The sequence below is a fragment of the Triturus cristatus genome, chromosome 5_2 (assembly GCF_964204655.1).
Source record: "Triturus cristatus chromosome 5_2, aTriCri1.1, whole genome shotgun sequence".
Lineage (NCBI taxonomy): Eukaryota > Metazoa > Chordata > Amphibia > Caudata > Salamandridae > Triturus > Triturus cristatus.
The window spans coordinates 1,117,133,006-1,117,155,088 of NC_140588.1; the positions used below are offsets into that span (position 1 = coordinate 1,117,133,006).

General features: G+C 43.7%; 1 protein-coding gene and 1 long non-coding RNA gene across 2 annotated transcripts in view; one reads left to right on the forward strand and one right to left on the reverse strand.

Moving 5' to 3' along the window:
- Positions 1-22,083, forward strand: part of LOC146829843 (uncharacterized) — a 270,714-nt gene that overhangs the window by 162,186 nt on the left and 86,445 nt on the right. The window lies entirely within an intron of this gene.
- LOC146829845 (nicotinamide N-methyltransferase-like) overlaps positions 8,434-22,083 on the reverse strand; it is a 31,644-nt gene continuing 17,994 nt past the window's right edge. The window contains exons 2-3 of the mRNA XM_085608515.1: positions 14,765-14,972; positions 8,434-9,146 (exon numbers count right to left, since the gene is read on the reverse strand). Of these exons, the coding sequence (XP_085464641.1) occupies positions 8,720-9,146; positions 14,765-14,972 (635 nt within the window). The 3' untranslated portion in view covers positions 8,434-8,719. The remainder of the gene's footprint in view (positions 9,147-14,764; positions 14,973-22,083) is intronic.

The following is a 22,083-nucleotide window of genomic DNA, read 5'->3' on the forward strand; positions in this document are numbered from 1 at the left end:
AGAGTCGGCACCGGTGTATATAACAAGAGGCACGAGGCAGGGTTGCCTGTGCTCCCCACTATTATTTGCCTTATATATAAACCCATTCTTTACCATGTTAGAACGTAACCCAAGAATTAAAGCAGTTGAATGCGGAACGGAACAACTGAGAGTATTAGCACATGCGGATGACGTAGCGGTGGTAACAAAAGACCCGGCCTCAAAAATCCCAGAGATTGAATCAATGGCACATAAATTTGGAACGATTTCTGGATACAAGCTCAATACATCTAAAACACAAATATTATGCACCGGTTCTCAAGACCCCAGAGTGACAGATGAAGTTAGTTATCTCGGGATTAAAATCAGGGTATGTCTGGACGAATTGGTTAAAATTAATTGGAATGCTATCCTTTCTAGTGTTAAGAAGCAACTAGATAAAATGGAATGTTTATCCCTTTCAATGGTGGGAAGATGCAATGTCCTAAAAATGGTAATCTTACCTAAAGTTTTATATTATTTTAGGTCTGTCCCATTGGAATTATCTAAGGTGCAGCTACAGCAACTACAATCGTGTTGTATGAGATTTCTTTGGGCCCAAGGGAAATCGCGAAGGGCGATGCACTATATGTCCTTAACAAAAGAGAAAGGTGGATGGGCAGTACCTGATTTCATATTGTACTATTACACATGTATTTTGCAAAACATCAGGAAAATGCTTACTGGCGAAGACATTATTAACCCTGCAGATACCCCTCCATATATCAGATGGGATTAGGGGCAGAAGTAAGAAATTGTTTGTTTAAAAAATTAGACTATAACTATTTTAAGAGGACGCGCTTTAAGGTAGCAATTGCTGCCCACAAGGTTTGGAGAGGAGTGCGGAAAAAGCTACAAATTGAGGGCATTTGTTTCTACACTCCAATAAATTCACCCATCTTACTCCCTACTGTCTTCACTGACAGAGTAGCTCAAATATGGAAGGAAAAGGGAATTATATCTATAGGTAAATTATATAAAGATGGAGATCTGCTCTCCTTTCAGATGTTAGCTGATAAATTTAAACTCTGTCAGACGGAATTTTTTTCATTTCTACAGATGAGGGACTTTCTATTGAAAAAACAAATGATAATAGAGCCATGTTTATTAGTTGAGGCTGTTTGATGGGAAAAACGTATAGGGGTAATTTACAGGTGTCTTTTGGACATACAGAGAGGTGATTTGGAAACCCAAAACATAAGATGTAGAAATAACAGGAAAATGCATAGAACAATCAATTGCTATGGCAGGGACAATTTTAATATCAGCCAATTTAAGAACACAACATTTTAAAACAATCTTTGATCTATACCATACCCCTGCTAAGATGTTGAAATGGGGGGGGGGGGGCTCTTTGATGGGAAATGTTTTAGATGTGGGACGGATGGGGCGGATATTATGCATATTTTTTTTACATGTAGGAAACTGACTCAACTTTTGGATCATAGTGAAAGGTTTCTCTCAGAAATCACGGGAGTTAAAATTAAAATGGCATTGTCTGTTATTAATGGGTATAGGGGGGATGTAAGGGAAGGACAATTGGCTTTTGATTTTAGATACTTAATTTTCATAGCAGTGGGGGTAGCCCAGATTTGCATAGCCTCTTTATGGCTTCAAAAAGAGGTTCCAAATTTTGCAATTTGGAGACCTAGATTTTTGGTTATTTTCAATCTGGAGTATAGTTTATATGCGTTGAAGGGGGTACAGAAGTAGAAACTTGGATTGTCAATCTGGGGTCCAATGATTGAATACATGAATGAATAATATGAAATTAATGTTGTTCTGCTCATCCTTTCTCTTTCTTTTTTTTCTCCTGTTTTCTTTTTTCTTTCATTTATTTTATTCTTTATTCTTTATAATTAGTCTTTCTCCCTTTCTTGTTTTCCCTGTGCACATGTGAGTAATCTTTTCATAAGGAATTGTAAGTTAACCTCTGTAGGAATAATTGGAGTTTTATTTACCTCATCTGAATTATATATTATATGTTTGTATTTGAAATGTGAGATTGCCTCAATAAAAATGTATAAAAAAAAAAAGTAATGTTGAGAAAATCAATGTAAATACAGCCTTCTTTCAAGTTTGAATCTCTCCAATGAAAAGATGGATGACACTCTGGGAAAGACTGAAGCCCTTGCAGAGGTCTGTGGTACAGTAGTGGGCAGAGGTACTTAGCTCAAAGATATTGTGAACAGTTACTCACCATGAGGGGAGACATAAGACTGTTAAAAAGAGGCATGCAGACTGAGAAACTAGATCTAGATGCACAAACCTCTGCAGAGCTGGGATCCAGAGAGGTCTGATTGGCTTGACCCGGGACTAGAAGAGAGAGTGTGGTCATTTATTTGGTAGGGAGAGATGAAATGGGAGATGATAAATCAACATTTCTGCATTACCTCATTGACTGTGTGCACCGAGTACCACTGAAAGCACCGAGAAACTGTTGACCTCCAAGAACATGTATTGTCTTTTCCATATTTTTTAATAGAGCTGTTAGCTAAAGCACAGGAAAAAAGTCATACAATTGTCCTTGCGCGTTACACCTTCCCTATAGTCGCAGACTTAGTATTCCGCACTGCCAAGAAGTTAAAAGACATGACACTGTTAATTTTGGAATATGAAAATGTTGTTTAGAGTTTCTGTTTCGATAGTTGTAATGACAAGCTGAAAGTCCAGTGAAAAGGTTCCTTCCCTCTAAAGCCAAAACTTGAAGATAAGCTTAATCTTCTAAGGCAGATCCTTAAGCCGGTCTATAGGTGAACAGCACATTGAAGGGGAACAAACGCTCTCCATAACTCATCCTCTTCTTTCCCTCCCTCTTTCGCTCTCTTTCCCTTTCCCGATATTGCTTTCTAGAATTTTTAACTTTGACATGGAGTGCAATTGAATAGGGAAAGGAGAAGACATTTGTAGCACATCGGGTGCAAGGGAATAAAACAGCTAACCACATAATTCCCAAGGAATGCAACAACAAAAAAACACTAGTAGGTTTTCTTCACTGGCAAACGTTCGATAGAGATACTTAACAATTAGAGTTGTTTTAACTTGGCTCCTGAAGGGGATTGGAAACCCTTGTATAACTTTTGGAATCAGTGATAGTGTTTAGCCCTGTAAACCATGGTTATGCATCCTTCCCACTGAAATGATGATATAAAGAAAATTGAAAAGAAGAAAATTAAACAACATGCGAAGAAGATCATTTGTTGGTGTAAATATAAATGTCCGCCTAGGCTTACGTGTCCTGTTCTTTAGAACAAAAAACAGAGAGCTGACAATCAGAGTTTTTAGCTCCTCCCTTTGGATGGAACATGAGAATGAAGGTGGAGAGAAACTGGCACCTGTTGAGGCAACATTGATTGATCCCACGGCCAAGAATAGAACTGGGCAGTTTTTGTTTTCTGGAAGTTTGTAGCCTTTTTTAGAAAATTCCATTACTATGCAGTCTTTTTTGGCTAAGTGTGTTTTTGAATCATCATCCATAAGGTAAATGTCATTGACACAAGACAGTGTTTCTGTGTCAATGTCTTGTACAAGTTATGTTACATGGGCAGAAAACAGACCAGGGCTGTCCTTATGCCCATGAGGGAGTCAATAGAATCTTTTCTGGTACCCCAATGCACAGAATGTTGTTAAATCCCTGCTTTCAGATGCAATGTTTTGGAAGAAAATGTAAGTTGATATATATCCAAAGTAGCTTGTATTTTGTACACACTTTGTTGTTTATCAGTGATGCATTGTCTGTATTTTGCATTGCAAATGTGCATGTCTGACTGCTTAAAGATGTCAGAAGTCTAAGACTAGGTGATGTGAATGGTCTGGTTTCATCACTGGGAACAAAGGACTGTTTACTGGTAAGATACATGCTCTATGATGCCTTTATAGTCTAGCTGTGTTAGAATTCTTCTAACTGGAGCTTTCATTTCGTGCTTAATATGATATTGTGGTTGTACATGTGGACTGGACCTTATAGGATTTATTGGATAAGGATAATCTTTTTCCCAGCCTACATGATTGCTGTATAATGCCGGGGCTTGTGCAACACCCACCCCGTGGCATGCACTTGTTTAATTGCTTTAGGAATGAGGATTGAAAAAGATGATTTTCTTATATCTTCCTCTTCCAATCCCTTTCAGCCCTAGTGCATTTTCCCAAAAAATTGTATAAGTGATATCATCCACAATTTGAATGTCCAAATAAAAAGCTAACCTGCTGATCTGGTGTTTCCACTTGTATAAAAACATCACTCCCCATCTTCATGAGAAACCTCAAAACCTGGCTCTTCGACAGACTCCCTCCTTGATCGACTGGAACCTGCACCCCACTCCCCCCAGTGCCTAGAGATCCTTATGGTTGAGTAGTCGCGATTTAACAAACCCATGATTGATTGATTGATTGATATGAAATTATTATTTGTTTTTACAGCCAGAAAATCTTGAAGAGTCTGGCAAACTGTATTGACCTCTCTTGCACTGTGTAGCAGTGCCAATGACCACTCCTTGTTCTGAAGAAGTGTGGTATAGCAGACAGAAATATCTGCTGCGTTATTCTGTTTGAACTGAGACTTTTTCATCATTTATTATGATAATGTCAGATTAACATTTGGGGTCCCTTCTTGCTTTATTATACTTCTCTGGTCTACACTCTGATAGGCCTCTTCTGTCCGAATATTTGTTGGGTAAGTCTTGAAAGGAATGAGAAGGACAAGTATCAGTATACTGATACACATCAGGCTGTTTAGTTTTTTCACAGCTGACCAAGTAATTATACTTTGCAGAGGACTTCAGTTGGGGAGATCCACCTGATGACTTTATCTTTTCTTTTTTTAGTTTGTTTATGCCAGCATGTTTTAGAACACTCAATTACCTGTTTGAAGTTATCCTCTTTTAAATTATCTTTAAAAGTTGTGGTTTATTGGTCTGGCCCCCACATTTTCTTGACCTGTAGAGGTATAGGTTTCAGTAATAATGTTTTGTAATTTGCACTCCTGATCCACTAATGGAACTTGTGTGAGGCAATAGCGTAACACCAAAGTTGCTGCTTTCACTTTAATGTTGCCTTAAATAATTGAGGGGACTGTGGCATAGTAGCCAATATGTTTCCTCCCCATGTCCAGGGCCAGGGCAGCCACCTATTAATTTTGAATCTGTTTTTTTACTTCAAGCAAGACAACTACTGATAGTGCACCATGTGTTATGGTATATATTGCAGCATTAACTGTGTCACATGAGCCGCATTCATCAACTAGGGGCCCATTCCAAATGGTAAGCACATTGTAAGAATTCTATACGTATCACCAAATGTATTGTGTTTACACATGTGTTTAAGATTCTGAATGCAAACATGCCTGTTTGCAGTGTTTTACAGAATCTGTGTTTGTTCTGGTGTCCAATATGTGCTTGAGAAGTCTGGAAGTATTAAGTCATAAAACAGTTTTACCCTTTAGGCATAGGAAAATACTGCTTCAAGCTGGTTTGTTTTTTGTACAATCCTTAATGGAATTTCCTCCCGCCTGGTGGGGATTTTATCCATTATTGTGTTAAAAGCCACTGAACTAATTGCAGGTGCTGCCATATGTGGCTGTGCAGCTTGAACGGCCTTCACTGGGGCTCCTGTGATTGTTTTCATAATGAACTGTGTTAGTATTCTGTATAATCTAACTTATCCTGAGTATAGAGCACAGAGCTCTACAACTGTTAATGGACCTAATGTTGGGTACGGTGTATATCCGGCTAGGACAAGCCAGGTCTCTCCCTCATTACTGAGAGGGCCTATCTTGCATTATGTAATAGATATGGTAAGGCGCCATGGAACTTATCTGTATGTTCCTGAAATATTAATGCTATCTGTAAGTCTTCATTAGCTGATGCTACAGGGTCAGTGTATTAGTGGAACGTTTGTTCATATGCATCTGCTGCAAGAAATGTGACCCATGAATGGAATTCCTCTGTTTTGTATGCTGGCTGGGCCTTTACCACAAAGGTTAACATCTATCTCTGTGAGAGGGAGCCCATGCTTTTGTAACTTCTGTGTTCCTACTTGTTTGCAATTAAGCGGAACAAACACTGGTGCTGCATCAACATATTTAATTAATCGAAATCTGAGAAGGTAATGACTATAGTGAAGTAATCCTTTTTAAAATTCAAGTTTGAACAACCTACAGACAGAAATAGGGTTTTCTATTTAGCTTAGGGGTGTGTAATTCCTAAAACCACTGATGTCTCTATATAAGGTGACTAAGGAGTGTGAGCACATGTATGACCTACTCAGGAGACCCATGAAATAGGTATCTGACCTAAAACGTTGGTGACCCCATGTTGTATAGTTCCTTTGAATTAAGTAGGACTGTGTGTTACAACAACACAAACGTCTGAATATGTGGACTGAGTCCGTCCAATCCATCAGAGAATGTTGCCCTTATTCCGAGCTTGCTCACTGTGACCTATCCAGAACCCTAACCATAACAGGTTACTAGATGGTACCTGCAACCTCAGCACATGACTACTCTGAGTCCCCATGGGAACTGTGAAAATAATTATACCCTTTTGTTTATCACTCAAGCATACCCAGAGAAAGACTTAATAAATGTAGTAATTGTTTGCTTCAAACATTTATTAAAGCAATGGCATGCTTGTGTAAACATGAGCTGCATTGTCTCTAGCTTTACAAGAATCATGAAAAAGATTACCAATTCAACCATAATGAAAATATCGTGTGATTATATGGTTGCATAATAATACATAGCTAAATCTATGAATACTCTTACCCTGATCCTACCTATATTATCAGGATCACAGCGAGAGTACTCTCGGCCAGATCTCTTTGGATGACCTGCGTAAGATGTATCAGTCAGCCATTCTGGTGCATGTAGGCCGCCGTTGGCAAGATATGCACTGAACAACCATGAATTGTGTCTCAGTCACAGAGTCCAGGATAATCCATGGAAGTCCTACCCCTGCTGCATGAAGCTCTGAGGTGGTTGATATAAGAAAAACTCACTGTTGTAATCACACTATGTCAGAGATGCAGTGCTGATGTAGTTGTTTGCCTTCGCAACTCAGAGCTGTATCCATCCGGACACCTATCATACTCAATGTCCCTAGCCTTGAGCAGAGTGTACCAGGCACCTGATAATAAGCATTCCAGGAAATGTACTGCCTGGAGAACCAATTCTATGTATGCCACCGTGTACGTGCACCGCATGTAGAAAGTTACCATTGGATAAGTATGTAAAATGTGAACATGTAACTAAAATGGCGATTTCGCACTCAGGCCCTGTTGTACCCCACAACAGTCTAGCAGCCCTTTCATGTGAATGATAATAGCACATTTGGAAAGGTTTCTTATGGAATCCTGTCTGGCTTTAGAGCACGGTACATAAAACGCAATAAGGCAACATTAGGAGGAGATATTTGGAGCTATTCCTCTTCCATCAGGCTGACAGCATCTTGATGGTGTATTCTTCTGGTGCACAGGGTCACTACAGTGCTTCTACATTCTTCGTCTTCATGTTCTGAAAATAGCTGCTCATTTCCATATGTCCTCTTCTGGAACCGCATCTTTAGGTAAAGAGATCATAATTCTGGAGGTAGACTACATTGAATGGCATAGTCTGTGGAAAACTTTGGCCCCAATTCTGAGTCAGATGTAGTTAGGTGTGAGATAGAGGGTGGCCAGAATTAATGATCCCTGCTGTATATGTCCACCAATGTGTATTACCTAATAAAAAAGCAAGTAATTGGGAGTAATTGTGCAGACTTTAATTTAGTAGTCACACAGGGTCACTTATAATTGTGTCTTTGATATCGCACTCTGGAATACCACTTTTAATTTAGGTAAATACCTGTTACTCTTTGACACAAAATTAGTGATATATGTGATTACTCCTGCTTGCTCTATTATAAGACATTTTGGGAGGATAAATCCTAGAGCCAGAGCATATTTAGTGAGAATGAGCGACTGTGTGGTCGCAATTACTGTTTTGTTGCATGTAGCTGCGTTATATTAGCACAAAATGCTCTGTAAGAAATAGCACTCAACGCAGAGTTACTCTTCTTGCATAATTATGCATAACCTTACAGAATTTTCAGGCAATTTCATGCAATTATACTGCACTGATTTACATGAGTTATGGCCACCACTAGTACTATCTGAGCTATGATTTAGCAGAAATCTCAGCTAATCTGCCCCATAAAGGATTAAACATCAGTGTTATTGTTATCTGTTTACCAAACCTTTAACAGGTGGTTCTCTAGATAGCATTGCAAGTATTTTAAGATGCAGATGAGCACATTAATTCTTGACAGAGGGCTCAAGTGCTAGGAGAACAATAAATGATGTCAAAATGCATAGACGTAGCACTGGAAAATTACGGCATTACAAAAGAAACACAAAATATTCAATATGCAAAAGAAACTGGAAAATGACACAATTATAAAATGTATTGAAAATAAAGTTATCAAAGCAACAATCCACATGAATTTGGGGTGGAGAGTACGATGAAATTAAATAAAACAGAACCTGGTAGCAGGAAGGCAATTTAATAACAGATAAAGTGTAAATAGTTAAGCAGTAAGAAAAGAGGGACAAAGTAAAGTACAATTGGTACCATCATTAATGAGTTTTACAAAAATGGGAATGGAAAAAAGTTTCCTCTGCTGATTGTCATGTATGTTTTTCAATTAAGATTCATCAGTAGACTAAGGAGCTATTTCTTTTGGGCCTTAACATAAAGAACACTTGTATAATCTGCCAAATCATATAACTGATTAACTGTCCTATGCAGCACCTCTGACTCCTCAATTTCATACCCACCCTCCTCAAGAGCTTTCCTCACAAAACCTTCTTTGATGGATAGATTTGGAAACTTGAAGCCGTCAACCAAATAATATGTTTGTTCAAGGCACGCCATAAGTATGAGACAACCTCCATTTTTTAACAGCGATGATACATTTTTTAGGGAACTCCTGAACTCTTCTTCGTTGGTCACCTCACACTCCAAGCAATGTTTTAAAAAGAGGCAGTCAGCCGGGGGCACGGAGGTGGGAGAAAAGGGGTTGCATTTGATAAGATCATATTTGTGAACTTGTTTGATTTTTTCTTTCAGAATGTCTAGCTTCTCAGCCCACGCATCCCTAAAAATGAAGATATATGTACAGTTAATAGCAGGTATCACACATTGGTTGATCTCATGTCCCTAAGTTATATTCTATAACACTGAAAGAGGATATTTCCCATAAACTGTTGAATAAATAGCATGCTTATACCAAGAAGGTCCTGATGAGGTTATACGATGTAAAACTAATAGATATATGAAAATATAAATACATATACCCAAATACATTTATATATACAGAGAGACAGAGAGAAAGTGTGTACCATATTCCACATTGCCCACCATGTCTTTTTTGTTATCACATGTACATTTTTTGAAGCTCAGTTGCAATTATAACGTTTAAGTAAACTAGTATGCAAGAGTACATTGTTGATAAAACAATGAATAATGTTTCAAAAATATGCCAATAACAGAATAATGTTAAGAAGAAATTCATAATACAGCATCCTGCTTCAAATGTGCAAATATGTTGTTATTTAAACAAGCACATAGAAACATCCTTGTGGGGACTTGAATGTGTGTTACCATCCCTGTGGGAGCTTATGCCATAGTTATCATTTGTGTTGGAATACAGCCACGGTCACAGGGCTAAGTATTTATTTTATGAGCAATATACAAAAATACCATCATAATCTATTCTTAATTGAATGGTGGCACATATCCTAGGAGTACACAATAGATGGGTTATATCAACAATGTATCTGAAAATATCCTAAATAAGGGAGGATTACAAAAGGGGAATTCAGACTGTGTGTACCTTTTATGCTTAGTGTCAAAAGTATTAGGAGCTGAGGACTAACACATGGATGCATTAAAGGATGGAATCAAGAAATGTAAACAACTAAGTGTGCTCACCTTCATTAGTTATGAGACCACATGTTACTGTCTACCTAGGGATGGTGTTTGATGCTGCCCACTGACGTGATCATAATAGTACCATATTCTATTCAGAGATGCTGGCTACATGCATGGACTAAGTTCCCCATAGACTTAGCATGTGTAGATAATGATGTTCAAGTCCCCACAGAAGCAGTGTATGATTCTAAGAATGTTAAAATCCTCACTGTGATGGTGTGTACAAGTAATATTGATGTAGTTATTGAAACAATAGCACAGTCCCCACAGTGCTAGTGTGTGAAAGCTTTACAAAGTGGTGTTGTAGGTCACAAGGGGAACCTCAGGTCTCCTGTGGCCTAAGCGTGCTTCCCAGCAAGCACCATACTGGCTGGTAGCAGTATAAGGCATGTTGTCTTAGCTGCTTCCCAGGTGGGAGCAGCTAGCTCTCCTGGTAGGTGGGAGTAAAGTTGAGGTCCCAGTCCAGAAAAACTGCGGGCAGGGTATGCACACGCTCCCCCAGTCAGGGAACCACAGAGTCTTGGGGTATGCTCCCCGGGATACTGTGAAGAATCATGTCCCCAGAACCAGTACTAGGACGCAGAGGGTGTCAATGAGCCCCTTCCCTTCTTAAAGTAATTTGGCCCTGAAATATGCGGTCTCCAGGGCTCATAAGTGACTTGCGGAGGGTGTCCACATGCCCCCTGCACTTGTTTTAGAGATCAACCCTGGCGCATGTGGACTCTGGGGGCCCAATAGTTGCTCAGGAGGAGAGGGTCGCTTAACTCCCACTTCTTTTTTAGTATAAGATCTGAGTGGGTGGGATAAAAGGACCCACTACTGGCACAGGGAGGTGCACGTATGCCCCCTTCCCTGAAATTTGTGTACCCCCTGCATTGTCCCAGGTTCCAATAGTGGGTCGAGGAGTGGACCTCATGCCCCCCTCACATTTATTTAATATTCAACCACGGGGGATGAAGGAAGGGTCTCCAGGGCTCAAGAGTGATTCAGTGAGGAGGATCCATTCACACCCTCTTCACCAAATATTTTAGAATGATGACCCACAGTCCCTGGCCAACCAAGGGGGCTTTAAATTTTGAAATAAAAAACACCAGTCTGCGTTTTCCTTTTGTTTTATGCTGCAATCCAGTGGAAGGGACGGCTGATTACAAAACTATTTTTCTTTTTTTATTTTGTTTCCCTGGGAGCCCCTACAAAGGATGGAGGGGTGAGTATCCCTACCCTGGTTCTTTGCTTTATTTTGCATAATTTATGTGAACTGCAAACCCTACAATGCATTGTGCTAGTTTATACTGGTTGCTCCCTTAAGTCTGGAAAAAGCTATTTATATATTTCTCAGATGATCTTTAATAACAATGAAAAATGTGTGAGAGGCTGTTATCCATCCCAGGATGGCTTGGGTGGCATTTTTCCAGTCCACAGCTGCAATACTGTACCTGGAATGGTAAAAGCAGTTTGTGCTAAAATATGAGGATTTGCATTTAATGTAATTACTCACAGTTTTTTGCAGTTTTCCTGAAATGTTGCTTAATAATATTCAAAATCAAATGACTCTACTTTTGCACAGCCAGGGGCTGGGGGCATAATATCTATCAATTCATCGACAGGATAAAGTAGAACATATATTCGATTTGAATTTCAATACCCCTGGTACTTCTGTATAAATTGTATTTGTTGTATACTGGCTGAAATAAGATCAAACAGCATACAGCATCAACATGGTAGAATGTGCATGTTACCGACATATACTGGGTCAAAGACAAGCATAATGTCAATGAGTATGGAGAGGTAGCTGGGACGTGCATGGCCAGAAAAGTAGACAGAGCAGTCTTGTGGGATTCACTGTTGGATCACATATTGTTCAATGTCTGGTGCCCTTTCATTCTGGCCAAGAAGACATACATCTCTTTGTCCCCTGTTCACGGCACTCAATCAGATTAGATTATTTTCTCATATCTCAATCCCTCACTCCAGTGGCTGTGGATGTGCACATTCTTGATGGTGGACTCTCGGACCAATCCCCAACAAGTTTACTGCTTTACTTGGAACTGAGACATCCGATCCTAAAATCTGGCCTCCCTATCACCTCGTATTACAAGATGCATGAGAGGAAAATGCTCCTCCAATCCCATTTCAAAACGTGTTTGGACCATCATTCAGCACCGGTTGTATTCACACAGATGTTGTGGGCAGCAGTGAAAGGAACTCTTTGAAGTCAAATCATGTGTGATGCAGCCCTTCATAATAAACAAAGAACAAGTCAACAGATCTCACTGAGAAGAGTAATCTGTGACCTGACTTGATCAGATTCATCATGTCCTACAGACACCATCAGGTGTCCTGGAGAAGGCCAAAAAGGACCTTAATGCCATCTTCACCTTCAAAGATGAGTTTGCACTTCACAAACCATCACAATGAGCAGGCAGTATGCTTGAAACACAAATAAGAGGTAGTGTGTGCCATTGTGGCAATAAGGAGCTGGGTCAGTCAATTTTTCATATACCCCTAGGGTATAGCAGACTCCATTGCAGAATATTATAAAGACCTCCAAGCCCCTGAGATCTTCTCTGATGAGGCACATATATACAGGTTCTTCAGAGACATCAGTCTTACAAGGAAAGCCTGGACTGCTTTCGGGTGAGTTTCCCTGGGAGAACGTTGCACAACTATCGCTACCTTGCTCTATAGCAAGGCTCCTGGGGCAGGTGGCTTCCAATCCGAATTCTACAAATGAATGGCACCTAACATAGTACACTCTCTCTATGCTGCCTACAGGCTAATGCCAATATCCAAAAACGCCATAATAACAGGACTTCCCAAACCAGGGAAGGATCTGGCATCCTGTGACGCCCCCACAGTCATCTTCCTCCTTATTATATTTACCAAGACCCTGGCCAGCATGACAGTGACCTGTCTTAAAAAGGTTAACCCCACCCTCATTCACACCACGCAAGTAGGCTTCATCCCAGGATGAATGTCCCGTAACCACCTTTGACCCACGTTTGCCAGAAGAGCGCTAGCCCTGTCCCTTAATGCTCAAAAGGCATTTGGTTGGATATTATGGGGGGATCTCTTTGCGGTCTTCCAGAAATTTGGTTAAGGAGACAACTTATTTAGCATGGTTCTGGGATGATATGACTCTCCCAGGTAACGCAATGGTTTCTTATCAACATCCTTTACGGGATGATGCAGGACATGAAAGGAGTGTTTGTTCTCCCTATTCTTCTTCTTACTCGTCCTTGAGCCCCTGGCCAAAGTCATCCACAAATCAGCAAACATTGCGGGCATACCCACACCATGAGGCCCTTCATCCATGCTTCTTTACACAGACGACATCCTGTTGACTTTACTGACCTCTCTATTCCCTGCCAGCCCTCTTGAGTCTTGTTGCAGCATTTCCAGAGATGGCTGGATGTAGGGTTAACTGATATAAGAGTAGAGCCCTACCCCTTTCAAGACAACTATGATGTTTGCCGTACAGGGCTATCAATATCTCTGAAAGCCGTCTCACCTCAAATGCCTGAGAGTCTATGTTAAAAGGCGCCTGGAACGCATGACACTAGATTACATAGGTTGTGCCTGGGCTGAATACACCAAATGTACACTCCTTAATCTCTCGCTATGTAGTAGGACATGATCTGTCATGGTGGTAAGCCTGTCCACATTCACATGTGTCCTACATATGCTCCCTCTCTTGTTTCCGGTTTCGCCATTGCACTCCATAGACATCAAAGATCTCATTTGGGACGCTGAAACCCATGACTGGCAATGTCCCACTTGATGGTGGTGGTCTAAGGCTCCCCTTAGTGCCCCATCGTGTACAACTCACCTTCATATAACACCACACGCTGGAACCCCATCGCTTCTGGGTTCTGATCCAGAGAAGTCTCTCCCAGAGCTGATAAGGACAGCATTAATCATATAACTTTCCAACCGTATAATCCTAGTGATTGTCCTATCCTGAAGGCATGACAACAACATTCTCTCAAAAAACGTTCTCTGCTGGCACAGTGATTAGCCTGCAGGGAAAAAAATTGTTGTTGCACATTTAGTTGTCTCTCCCAATTTGTGAAATTGCACAATTAGGGCCATATTCATCATGGTTTTCCATCGCGTAAGGGGGCAAGAGGGTGATGCAAAACCTAGAATGAGATTTACCAAGCCACGGAGGGCCACCTTGTATGGCCCTGCATGTCCAGGTAAATGTGGAGTAACACACGACTGCTCAAGTCCCTGCCATTTGTTTGTCTTCCCCAGAGAGGCATTCTATGTGTGAAGCATGGGTGCTCTCACCACAGGGGGGTATAATGAGGAGAAAAATATTTATTTCACCTCATTTTTTACTTTCCACGAGTACTGCATTCTACATTCTACAACACAGGCACCCCTGCACCATGGCATAGGGGTACTTGCATTGTCATTAGGCATCAGTTTGTACACAAGAGCAGGCAGAGAGCGGAATATGTCACATAATGTTAAAGATCGCACATTCTTGCCTTCTCCTTTTCATATAGCACTGCAAGGTGGCATGTGGAATTGTGTTGCATGAATATTTGTTAAATAGGCCCCTATGTACTTTCCCAAACATGGGGAATAGCCAAACTCCGAAAAGTTGAATGGCATGTGCACCTTGTATGGATTTCCAAGCATGCTGTCACACATGTTTTATAGTGGCAGAAAAGTGTAACTGTACATTCATTTGGAGGGGTAGAAGTCAGCCCAGACCTTTACACTTTCATACATACATAGGCTATAATCCATCAATCAGTACAGAACACATACCTGTTGCCTTGAATCTCACACATAATCTTGGCAGCATAGCTGAAGTCAATAGCCCCAGGAGCATTTGTCCTCCATTTTTCTATCTCTGAGATGCATTTATCAGTCGAGCCACCAATAATGATCTCTGTGAAACACTCAACGACTGGAAGGAGGTATTGGAGGAAAGGAGCAATGGACAACATGATCAGAGTCTTTCCTTCCACACCACCTGGTTGGAAAAATTTTCATAATTAGATTTAGTGCCAAACTGATGTAACCGTGAATAGAAACACTCTAACAGCACTCACCTCTCTTGTAAATCATGCATTATACCCACGCCCCACACTTTTCAGATGGATATTAAAATAAAAGAGGTACAAAGAAAATTGAACGTGAAAAGCATAAATCATGCAAAATGTAAAAAAAAGCCCAATGCAAGAATCAACAGATGTATCTGACTGCACATTTCTCTCAAGAAACACATCTCAAGTGGAATCAGAGTTTTAGAACTAACAAACCAAGACACAAACCAAGGCATCAGAAATGAGCTAGCCACAAGGCTGATAACTGTGGAGGGGTGAACCAGAGAATATGAAGGACCCACTGATCTAGAACACTTCCTAAACACCCTAGACCCAAGGGAAATGGGACAGAGAGGAGTTCCCGACCCCATATTTCAGCGAGTGCGTACTCAATAAAGAGAGGTACTGGAACATATATCCCTACAGTGGACGAACAATGGTGAAAAGAGTCCTAGGAGACACTCAGCACATACGGACAGGTCCGCTCCCTGGTAAAGGTCTAATGAGACATCCAGACTGGTAGCAGGAAGAGGCCCAGATGCACCAAACGGGTGGATTGCTGTATGGTGGGGCATGATAACCTCCTTTGATAAAGTGAGTGCACCTGCATTTTTTCCCATATCAGACAGCTACCTTACATCGGGGGAATGGGGTGAAGCCGAACTCAAGAAAAAAAAGATTAAAAAAGGTTGTCAGGACGTTTTCAGGGCTCAGGGGCTTGGGTGTTTTTAGGGTTGCTGGACCCTGATTAAATGACCATGACTGACAGACTGCCTCCCCGAAACCCATGGGGTGAGAGGAAAGGATAAGAAGGTGAAGGAAATATAGATGGTGTGGGACACGTCAATTTAGACAGTTACATGAGAAATGTTGCATGGGTTTCTCTTTGGTCAATGGAGGTGGTTGCAATGTTCACATTCTATTGCACGTATCATATGAGAATTGATAACAGAAAACACCAATGCCCTCAAGCTGCAAAGATTTTTACACTTCAGGATGGTGTGCGTAAAGTCCATTTGACCCCCACTGCTGCCTGAGCACAGGGTAACACAGAAGCAAACCTGCAACCTTCGAAGCATCCTAAACTTGAAATGCAATCCCACAGTGCAGGGTAACACAGAAGCAAACCTGCAACCTTCGAAGCATCCTAAACTTGAAATGCAATCCCACAGTGCGGGGTAACACAGAAGCAAACCTGCAACCTTCGAAGCATCCTAAACTTGAAATGTAATCCCACAGTGCAGGGTAACACGGAAGTGAAACCTGCAACCTTCAAAGCATCCTAAACTTGAAATGCAATCCCACAGTGCGGGGTAACAGAAGCAAACCTGCAACCTTCAAAGCATCCTAAACTTGAAATGCAATCCCACAGTGCGGGGTAACAGAAGCAAACCTGCAACCTTCAAAGCATCCTAAACTTGAAATGCAATCACACAGTGCGGGGTAACAGAAGCAAACCTGCAACCTTCGAAGCATCCTAAACTTGAAATGCAATCCCACAGTGCAGGGTAACAGAAGCAAACCTGCAGCCTTTGAAGCATCCTAAACTTGAAATGCAATCCCACAGTGCGGGGTAACAGAAGCAAACCTGCAACCTTCGAAGCATCCTAAACTTGAAATGCAATCCCACAGTGCGGGGTAACACAGAAGCAAACCTGCAACCTTCGAAGCATCCTAAACTTGAAATGCAATCCCACAGTGCGGGGTGACAGAAGCAAACCTGCAACCTTCGAAGCATCCTAAAATTGAAATGTAATCCCACAGTGCGGGGTAACAGAAGCAAACCTGCAACCTTCCAAGCATCCTAAACTTGAAATGCAATCCCACAGTGCAGGGTACCACAGAAGCAAACCTGCAACCTTCGAAGCATCCTAAACTTGAAATGCAATCCCACAGTGCAGGGTAACACGGAAGCAAACCTGCAACCTTCAAAGCATCCTAAACTTGAAATGCAATCCCACAGTGCGGGGTAACAGAAGCAAACCTGCAACCTTCAAAGCATCCTAAACTTGAAATGCAATCCAACAGTGTGGGGTACCACAGAAGCAAACCTGCAACCTTCGAAGCATCCTAAACTTGAAATGCAATCCCACAGTGCGGGGTGACAGAAGCAAACCTGCAACCTTCGAAGCATCCTAAAATTGAAATGTAATCCCACAGTGCGGGGTAACAGAAGCAAACCTGCAACCTTCAAAGCATCCTAAACTTGAAATGCAATCCCACAGTGCGGGGTAACACAGAAGCAAACCTGCAACCTTCGAAGCATTCTAAACTTGAAATGCAATCCCACAGTGCGGGGTAACAGAAGCAAACCTGCAACCTTCGAATCATCCTAAACTTGAAATGCAATCCTACAGTGCTGGGTACCACAGAAGCAAACCTGGAACCTTCAAAGCATCCTAAACTTGAAATGCAATCCGACAGTGCGGTGTACCACAGAAGCAAACCTGCAACCTTCCAAGCATCCTAAACTTGAAATGCAATACCACAGTGCGGGGTAACAGAAGCAAACCTGCTACCTTCGAAGCATCCTAAACTTGAAATGCAATCCCACAGTGCGGGGTACCACAGAAGCAAACCTGCAACCTTCGAAGCATCCTAAACTTGAAATGCAATCCCACAGTGCGGGGTACCACAGAAGCAAACCTGCAACCTTCGAAGCATCCTAAACTTGAAATGCAATCCCACAGTGCGGGGTAACAGAAGCAAACCTGCAACCTTCGAAGCATCCTAAACTTGAAATGCAATCCCACAGTGCGGAGTAACAGAAGCAAACCTGCAACCTTCGAAGCATCCTGAACTTGAAATGCAATCCCACAGTGCGGGGTAACAGAAGCAAACATGCAACCTTCGAAGCATCCTAAACTTGAAATGCAATCCCACAGTGTGGAGTACCACAGAAGCAAACCTGCAACCTTCAAAGCATCCTAAACTTGAAATGCCATCCCACAGTGCGGGGTAACAGAAGCAAACCTGCAACCTTCGAAGCATCCTAAACTTGAAATGCAATCCTACAGTGCGGGGTAACAGAAGCAAACCTGCAACCTTCGAAGCATCCTAAACTTGAAATGCAATCCCACAGTGCGGGGTACCACAGAAGCAAACCTGCAACTTTCCAAGCATCCTAAATTTGAAATGCAATCCCACAGTGTGGGGTAACAGAAGCAAACCTGAAACCTTCCAAGCATCCTAAACTTGAAATGCAATACCACAGTGCGGGGTAACAGAAGCAAGCATGCAACCTTCGAAGCATCCTAAACTTGAAATGCAATCCCACAGTCTGGGGTAAAAGAAGCAAACCTGCAACCTTCCAAGCATCCTAAACTTGAAATTCAATCCCACAGTGTGGGGTAACAGAAGCAAACCTGCAACCTTTGAAGCATCCTAAACTTGAAATGCAATCCCACGGTGCGGGGTACCACAGAAGCAAACCTGCAACCTTCGAAGCATCCTAAACTTGAAATGCAATCCCACAGTGCGGGGTACCACAGAAGCAAACCTGCAACCTTCCAAGCATCCTAAACTTGAAATGCAATCCCACAGTGCGGGTTATCAGAAGCAAACCTGCAACCTTCGAAGCATCCTAAACTTGAAATGCAATCCCACAGTGCGGTGATCTCTGGCATCCAAGGCATACCGGACGATGGACCCCATCCTTATCAGCACGAATGCGCAACAGCGAGGACTAAGCCCTTGGCACGAAAAGAGATCCATGTAGTGTATTTAAACACACGTGCCATGGCAAGCACCAACCATAAATCTGCAATCTTTTTAGATACCGAAGCCCCAGATATTATAGCTCACAGAAACATGGCTAGCTATGGGATCTACCTCTGGTATATTAGAAGCGCTACCTGGCAACTACCATCTTTTCCACACTAACTGACCTCCTGAAGAAACAGGAGGCGGTGTAGCAGCAGTTGTTAACAAGCATTTGCAATGCAATAGGTCTCGCATTTATAAGAGTTTGAGCTATTGGCATTGTAAAATTACAATGCCTTTTATTTATGTTTTGGTTTTAAAACAAATAAAAGGCATTGTCTTTACAATGTCAGTAGCATAAACTTGCATAAAAGCAGTGTGTGGAGTGCAGCAGTGTGCCGCGTGCAGCAGTGTGCGGCGTGCATCAGTGTGAGGCGTGCAGCAGTGTGCAGCATGCAGCAGTGTGTGGCGTGCAGCAGTGTGCGGCGTGCAGCAGTGTTTCGTGTAGCAGTGTGAGGCATGCAGCACTGTGACGTGCAGCGGCGTGCAGCAGTGTGCGGCATGCAGCAGTGTGCTGCGTGCAGCAGTGTTTCGTGTAGCAGTGTGAGGCATGCAGCACTGTGGCGTGCAGCGGCGTGCAGCAGTGTGTTGCGTGCAGCAGTGTGCTTCGTGCAGCAGTGTTGTGCAGTATGCAGCAGTGAGTACTGCAGCAGTGTGCAGCAGTGTGTGGCGGGCAGCAGTGTGCCGGTTGCGTCAGTGTGTGCCATGCAGCAGTGTGTGGCGTGCAGCAATGGTTTGTGTAGCAGTGTGTGGCATGCAGCAGTGTGTGGCGTGCAGCAGTGTGTGGCGTGCAGCAGTGTGCGGCGTGCAGCAGTGTGTGGCGTGCAGCAGTGTGCGGCGTGCAGCAGTGTGTGGCAGTGTGTGGCGTGCAGCAGTGTGAGGCGTGCAGCAGTGTGTGGTGTGCAGCGGCATGCAGCAGTGTGTGGCGTGCAGCAGTGTGAGGCGTGCAGCAGTGTGAGGCGTGCAGCAGTGTGTGGTGTGCAGCAGAGACACGTGGAGGGTGAGGAGAGACATGTGGAGGGTGAGGAGAGACACGTGGAGGGTGAAAAGAAACACGTGTAGGGTGAGGAGAGACACGTGTGGAGGGTGAGGAGAGACACGTGTGGAGGGTGAGGAGAGACACATGTGGAGCGTGAGGAGGAGACACCTGTGGAGGGTGAGGAGAAGACACATGTGGAGGGTGAGGAGGAGACACATGTGGAGGGTGAGGCGGAGGGTGAGGAGACACGTGTGGAGGGTGAGGAGAGACACGTGTGAAGGGTGAGGAGAGACACATGTGGAGGGTGAGGAGAGACGTGGAGGGTGAGGAGAGACACGTGTGGAGGGTGAGGAGAGACACGTGTGGAGGGTGAGGAGAGACACATGTGGAGGGTGAGGAGAGACACGTGTGGAGGGTGAGGAGAGACACGTGTGGAGGGTGAGGAGAGACACGTATGGAGGGTGAGGAGAGACGTGTGGAGGGTGAGGAGAGACACGTGGAGGATGAGGAGAGACGTGGAGGGTGAGGAGAGACACGTGGAGGGTGAGGAGGGTGAGGTGGAGGGTGAGGAGAGACATGTGGAGGGTGAGGAGAAACAGAGTTGGAGGGTGAGGAGAGACGGAGGTGGAGGGTGAGGAGAGATGGAGGTGGAGGGTGAGGAGAGACCGAGGTGGAGGGTGAGGAGAGACGGAGGTGGAGGGTGAGGAGAGACCGTGGTGGAGGGTGAGGAGAGACCGAGGTGGAGAGTGAGGAGAGACCGAGGTGGAGGGTGAGGAGAGACCGAGGTGGAGGGTGAGAAGAAACACGTGTAGGGTGAGGAGAGACACGTGTGGAGGGTGAGGAGAGACACGTGTGGAGGGTGAGGAGAGACACGTGTGGAGGGTGAGGAGAGACACATGTGGAGCGTGAGGAGGAGACACCTGTGGAGGGTGAGGAGGAGACACATGTGGAGGGTGAGGAGGAGACACATGTGGAGGGTGAGGCGGAGGGTGAGGAGACACGTGTGGAGGGTGAGGAGAGACACGTGTGAAGGGTGAGGAGAGACACATGTGGAGGGTGAGGAGAGACGTGGAGGGTGTGGAGAGACACGTGTGGAGGGTGAGGAGAGACACGTGTGGAGGGTGAGGAGAGACACGTGTGGAGGGTGAGGAGAGACACGTGTGGAGGGTGAGGAGAAACGTGTGGAGGGTGAGGAGAGACACGTGGAGGGTGAGGAGAGACGTGGAGGGTGAGGAGAGACACGTGGAGGGTGAGGAGGGTGAGGTGGAGGGTGAGGAGAGACATGTGGAGGGTGAGGAGAAACAGAGTTGGAGGGTGAGGAGAGACGGAGGTGGAGGGTGAGGAGAGATGGAGGTGGAGGGTGAGGAGAGACCGAGGTGGAAGGTGAGGAGAGACGGAGGGGGAGGGTGAGGAGAGACCGTGGTGGAGGGTGAGGAGAGACCGAGGTGGAGAGTGAGGAGAGACCGAGGTGGAGGGTGAGGAGAGACCGAGGTGGAGGGTAAGGAGAGACCGAGGTGGAGGGTAAGGTGAGACCGAGGTGGAGGGTAAGGAGAGACCGAGTTGGAAGGGAATCAGAAGTGGAGGAGAGAGAGAGGTGGAGGGTGAGGAGAAACAGTGGTGGAGTGGGGGGGAGGGGAGGATATCACTTTTACTTCCTCTCCTAGTGTAAGGTAACGCCCCCACCCCACAGGCCCTGCCGGGGCCGAAAGCAGATCACTGTTCACATCAGCCGTCACCTGAGACCACTCCGTACTTGTTGGTAAATAGAGGTTCACTATCTGTTGATAATGGGATTCACTTGGGGGGCTGACTTACCTCCTCCACCCCCAGGGGCAACACTGAGAAGGCATCAGAGACCTGGTGCTGCCTATGCTGCAGTACTGCGAGAGAGAAGGATTGGGGGGTGGGCAGAGGAAGAGGAGTGGGGTTAGAGAAGGGACAGGTGGGGAGAGAAAGAGGAGAGAAGGGACAGAGACAGAAAAGGAGCAAAAAAAGAATTAGAGAGAGTAAAGAGGAGAGTTGGGGAAAAACATTACAAGAGAACATGTAGCAAAGAGGTGGAGAGAGTAAGGACGCAGCCAAGAGATAGGGCAGAGACAAAAAGAATCGAAACAATACAAAAGTATTTTCCAAACTCGTAAATAACCACGGGCCAAACAACTGATCTGCAATGAAGCATCCGAATCCAGTCTATCATGACGTTAACCATGCAATAAAAAATAAACTAAAACACCAAAAAACACGTATACACCATGTTGACCCTTTTCCATGCAACGTATTCTAAAACGCCATTCTCA